This window comes from Aptenodytes forsteri, unplaced genomic scaffold (genome assembly GCF_000699145.1).
Source record: "Aptenodytes forsteri isolate BGI_AS27 unplaced genomic scaffold, ASM69914v1 Scaffold336, whole genome shotgun sequence".
In the NCBI taxonomy this organism is placed as follows: Eukaryota; Metazoa; Chordata; class Aves; order Sphenisciformes; family Spheniscidae; genus Aptenodytes; species Aptenodytes forsteri.
In genome coordinates this window covers 5,047,060-5,053,059 of record NW_008794911.1, presented here as the reverse complement: position 1 = coordinate 5,053,059, position 6,000 = coordinate 5,047,060, and the positions used below count along the sequence as shown (strand labels likewise).

The 6,000-nt window shown below is 38.7% G+C and overlaps 1 protein-coding gene across 1 annotated transcript in view; it reads right to left on the bottom strand.

Moving 5' to 3' along the window:
* Positions 1-6,000, bottom strand: part of NEBL (nebulette) — a 99,664-nt gene that overhangs the window by 74,326 nt on the left and 19,338 nt on the right. The window contains 2 exon segments of the mRNA XM_019470993.1: positions 495-596; positions 2,199-2,300. Of these exon segments, the coding sequence (XP_019326538.1) occupies positions 495-596; positions 2,199-2,300 (204 nt within the window).

Sequence of the window (6,000 nt, the reverse complement as noted above, 5' to 3'; positions counted from 1 at the left end):
AGAGGTTAATATGTAACAGAAAGTAATACATAAAAGGTTCAGTTTCAGGGGGAGGGAAGGCGGGTGCTTTACATGTCAGGCCAAATTCAGATCCCATTACTCACATTAGCAAGCAGTTACACAAAAGACCCCAGTTACTTCAGTGGGATTAATCACAGGGTAAGGCTCCACTCAAACTGAGTGAGTAGCAAAATTTGCCTCTAAATTACATACAGTTAATATTTTAGAAATCCTAGATAATCTGTATAAATATACACCATCTCAACAAAAGACACGTTGTAACAGTCAAAGTTCATTGTATTTTTGCATAAAAATGTATATTCTGTTTCCTAGGAATCTTAAATTTATCAGTCATTGCAATACTGTATGAAAAGAGTTTGAGAACATAATCTTCATACAATTAGAGCTAATCATCTAAAAATCTAAATATTTTCTTGCATTACTAGGAACGAGATATCTGAATGAAGTCATTGTAAATTGACAGAGAATCTTACTTGGCTTAACAGTTTTGAAACTCCTTTAGCATGTTCAAAATCTGGTCTTCCAAGTACAGCAGGCTCCTTATTCATCTCGCCCCTTCTTTTCTTGTACTCAGCCTTAAAAAAATGAATATGAATCACTATTAAATTGTTTGCTTTTGTTTTATCAAGAGAAACGTAAACATTAAAGCTAGTAGAAAAAGTCTCATTTAGTGATCTACATTGACGCTACTTTCAGAGCAGTTCTAATCAGCTCCGAAAAAAGCCCTTCTCAGGCTTCAGCTCCTTAACAACGTAATATTTATTTATTGTAAAACGCAATGCACAGCATTCACAAAATTCAACTTTAACCAAATGCATAGCTTAAGTCTGAGAAATATTGTTCTCCCAATCAAGGCAGAAGGAGTTACAGTGGCTCAGTATTTCTTACGACAGGGTCTGCAGTTTACACAAGATTATTTGTAGCAGCTGAAACTAGACTTGAAACAAAACTAGGCTGAGGGGCAGCTTTTTTGAAATGTAAGGTCAAATTCCACTCTCAGCTTTACCACTGCAATCTTGCTGGATGATAGTGAGGTTGCATTGGTGTAACAGAGCGGAATTAGTCCCGCAGGGCTGGTGTTACATGACCTTTCCAGCTGAACTGCCTCCCATGCAAATTGCTGCAATTTTTTTCCACAATGCATTAGAAAACAGCACAGATGAATCGACAATAGGTGCTTTGCAATATCACAAACTAAATTACCCATTGCCTAAAATAGGCTTCTTGCATTACTCAGGCACTGTGAATCAGCAAGGACACGTCATAACAACAGACTGAGAGAAATAAAAGTCCCAAAGCCACTCTAACTCAAAGGGGGCTTGAACAGCAATTAGTAAATTTGGGTGTTGAACATACGACTTAGTAGAAGTTCTTGGTTCTCAGAAAATCCTGAATATTCAAAAGGTGAATCTCGGGTCTCTTGAAACTATCTCTCCATAGGTGCCTAGTCAATCTCACATGAAACTATTAGCAGTTACCCAAAATCTTGTCTCAGGGCTCTTAATATATATATATATATATATATTGTTTGAGTTGTCTACAATAAAATATTAAACTGCATCACACATTGCTGCTTCTCAAACTGCTCCTTGACCTATCCATTAGCAGATGTCATGGTGGGAGGAAAAACAATTTGAGAGGGGAGTTCGGGGAGGAGAGCCCCCATGCAAGAGGCAGCGTGTTTGCACAGCTCTCAGAAGGACAGCGGGGAATTGCATTTCCCTGGCGCTGCTGGCCAAGATGAGAGGAGGAAGGGGAGTCCTGGGATGCGAGCTTCTCTTGTACTGAGGTGAAAAAAGGCTTGGTGTGTCTTCTGAAGTGCAGTATAGCATACGAGCATATGACTTATTTTGAGAATGGTTAACATGAATAAAGCTGAAACAAAACGAACTTTAGTAAGCTTAACGTTGTCTTTAGATTAATGACCAATAATTGCAAAGGTCATACTGTCAACATCAAAACAGAAGAAACCCATAACTTTGTAACATACCAGGCAAGGGGTTTTTTTTGTTGGGTTTTGGGTATTTTTAGTCAAACCTCCATATCAGATTTAGGGTTGAATGTTTTCTGCTCGTGACATTTGAGAATTTCAGCAGCATTCTAAACAATCTGACTGAAATTGGAATAAATAAAACAACATGTCTAAAAAATACAAATAGAGTAACAGGAGAACATACATCACTTATTATCTTTGTTATCTCAGTTGCTATCTTTATGTCTGGCCTATTCAGCACTTCAGTGTATCTATGAGTATCTTGCACATCCTTCTTATACGATACCTGTCAAATAAAAAAGTTTTGTTTAAAACAAACAAACAAAAACGTTTTAACTTTATAAATAATACTCAGCCATCAAATTCAATAGAACTCTGCCTAATTTATTCCAACACAGTCTGCTTGACAGGGATTATTTAGTAAGACGCACACACAGGCTACCAGAATAAGGAAGAAATTCAGAAGCATAAAATACAATATTAAAATGAAAAATGGTTTTGCTTAGAAGCATAGAAGAAAATGAAAGCACTGCAAAGACCCAAATATTAGGTTTTATCATTAAATTTCAGAGGACTTCTAAGAGTACAGCGTTTTTTCTATGCTGTACCCTTTTTTAATATAAACTACCCCCCCTACAATACTGAGCACCACAGCCTAGCAGATCGCAGCTACGCTGAACAGAAACTGTAATTCTACCACGGTGAATGTCTTTCTCAGTAATAGGCAGCCGTGTAGCTGGTATGTAATTCAATGACACAACTCCACCCCAGCATCCCCCACTCCCCACAACTCCACTTATCTGCTCCTTTACACAATCATGGGAACAAGAAGGCTGAGTGTTCCAGCATGTGGAGTGCAAGACTGAATCTTTCTGTTTGTGCAAAAGCCACTATTATAATGAATGGGCTCAGAAAACTTTGGCCAGAAGGCTAAACCACAGGTAGAAGAGTCCAAATATTCTCCATTTAGCAAAGCAATCACAGGAACAGCATAGACCTCAGGGACGTTGCAGAGCTCCGAGACCACAAGTTATCCTTCTTCTCCCTCTCCAGGGTCTGTAGACTTTTTCCTCTCCCTTGCTGTAGCACATGTGCCAATCTAAGCCAATTTCCAAGAGCTGTCTTACTGAATTATTCTGAATGATTAAGAAAATCGTCCCTGGTTATCAAAAGTATCTGAGAAATTGAAGTATCACGCAAAAGTTAGAAAAAATAAAATAAAGTCTACAGGAAATAGAAAGTATCAGAATAATTCCTGCTTTACTTTAGATTTTCTTTTGTTGTTTAACAAAGTTAATCAACCTCTCAAGACTGTATTTTACCATCTAGAAAGTCCTCAGCTTGAAGCTTCACTTATAACCTCCGCATCTAGCTCCTATTTCCAATGTAAAGTTTTACTCCAGGTACAATGCAACAAACTCATAAACTGCAGCACCCAACGACAAATATAATTTGTAGAAATGTTATTGTAAAAAGAAAAGAAAAAAATCTTACTTTTTAGCAAATACTTTACAGGCAACAGGAAAGTAATTTTGCATCCATATGGCTTCAGCTAAGTAGACAAGCTAAATAGGCTTCACTGTTGGCCGCTTGCCCACAAATAGATCTTACAATTTTTAACCTACAACGAGTGACACACAAGCGTAATCACTGATAAAATAAATAAATAGGTTGGATGGTATCACCTACCAAGCAAATAGAAACTGTTTCTTACAGCTTGTTAAAACCACTGGAAGTTTTGTTTTGGTTAGGTTTAGATTTCCTCTATTTTTTTAAGAAACTAGATGTACAGACAAGCATTTGCAATTCAGGGCTTTACATGAATTTAGTTAATTATATGCTGTTCATCCTAATGACCACATGAGGTGAGGTGAAAACCACAAAGGCAGCAGAAACAGGTTTCTGAATAGTACCCTATCATCCATGTAAATTGCAAATTAAAGGCCAGCATATGTGCTCAAAATAGAAATTAGGAATGGAGTGAATTTAACAACAGAGAATCAAGAATAGTGGTGATAAAGTTGAGGAAATGTGGTCACTTATTGCTCCCAAATGACATGATCATATAGTACATGAAATAATGGATCGTGGTGAATTTCAGGGAGGGAGGGGGAGGGGATAAGACAGTGACAGTCCTTTATATTTCACCATTTTCAATTATATTAGATGCAAGGCCAATTGCTATAGCTTTCCCTGAGTGAATTATTATTCTTCTTGCACCTAAACCAGTATACCTATTACTTATGTCTGAGGGAAAGTCATCTAGCATTTTACAAATGTCTGCAATATATATTTGCTCCATTCTGCAGCTTGTCATACTCCGGTGAGAATAAAAATGTTATGCAGCAGAACAGTAGTTTGTCAGAGGTAGGCCAAAGAAAGAAAAAATATGTTTCCCATTTCCTGAATAACCTCAGTCCCTGGATGCTGACCTTTTCCCATTGGGACAGTGTGCTGGCCTCTACTACACAGCTGCTATTCTGTTCCATCTAGTGACTTTTTTTTTTTATAGTGCTATGTTAGGACAGTAAAACTAGAGGTATTCCAGGAGAGCAGGGGAACAGATGTAGACAGGGCAAAGCAACCAGCTTGGTGTGTGCACCCATGGGCACCAAGAAGATGAAAACTGGAGAAGCCTATGAGAGACGAGAAGAGAAAACAAAGCCTGGTCAAGCAATGGGCACCAAGAAGATGAAAACTGGAGAAGCCTATGAGAGGCGAGAAAACAAAGCCTGGTCAAGCAACAAAAGAAAGGAAACAGCAGAAGCACCCAGGGAAGGAGACATCTTTTCTCCTGAGTTGGTTCAGCCCCTTACCAAGAGGCTCAAACCCTGACTGGAACCTCCAGGCATTACACAATGCCCTTACTCAATCTTCACCTCAAAGGAAAGATGAAAACTGGAGAAGCCTATGAGAGGCGAGAAAACAAAGCCTGGTCAAGCAACAAAAGAAAGGAAACAGCAGAAGCACCCAGGGAAGGAGACATCTTTTCTCCTGAGTTGGTTCAGCCCCTTACCAAGAGGCTCAAACCCTGACTGGAACCTCCAGGCATTACACAATGCCCTTACTCAATCTTCACCTCAAAGGATTACTCAGGCTCTACCAAAAAACATCACCAAAGGCTCAAGAATTACTCCTTTTTATGAGGACCACAGGTCTACAAAATATCTGCACAAACTGATCTGTGCATAGGAATAAGTAACCGAGATACTGACAACTTAAGAGCAGCAGTGAAAGACCTAAATGGAGAGTTACAGCAGACCAGTGGGAAATGCAAGCGAGAAAGAAGCTGGGACAAAAATGGGAAAAAATTGTACCATCTCTAGTTTTGAAGTTGCAAACAGTAAATTATAAATACTAACTAAATTTAAAGTGTTTTTCTACCCCAATTTGAAATTACAATAAAAAGTGGTTACATTGTTGCATATTTTTAAAAAAACAACGATAATCTGAACAAAAGCCATTTCTCATCTTTAATCCCAAATGGGATTACATACTCTGAATTGCCAGTAGTTTTTGCAAAGCATGGAAAATATTCAGGGCTTGCTCATAATTAGTAGACTAACTGTAATAGGGCCAAACCTCCAGCTCTTACGAAAAGGCATAAGGTCCACTGAGGATAAACATGCCGGTCTATTTACTCCAGCTGAGGGTCCTGAAGATGCTTCACCTTTCATGATGGTGCCAGTGCACTGGAATGCACTACAATGCTGCAAAGTAAACAGATTTCTAACAAGGCTGCAAAACATCTCAGGTTGTCAATCAACAAACGGAAACTTCTGCTACATGGTGACCCGAGCACACCTAGGTTTAAAGGACTGAGACCTTTTCTGAAGTCTTTTGTCTTCTCCGCTATTCCAATTCCAAAACTATTCCAGGCTATAGGTAATAAATTATTAAAATAGGCACAAGCAGCTATGAACACGTTTTGCCCTCTTAAGATGCACACACAGAAGTCGGCAAGGAGCTGGGCACACCTATCTGCA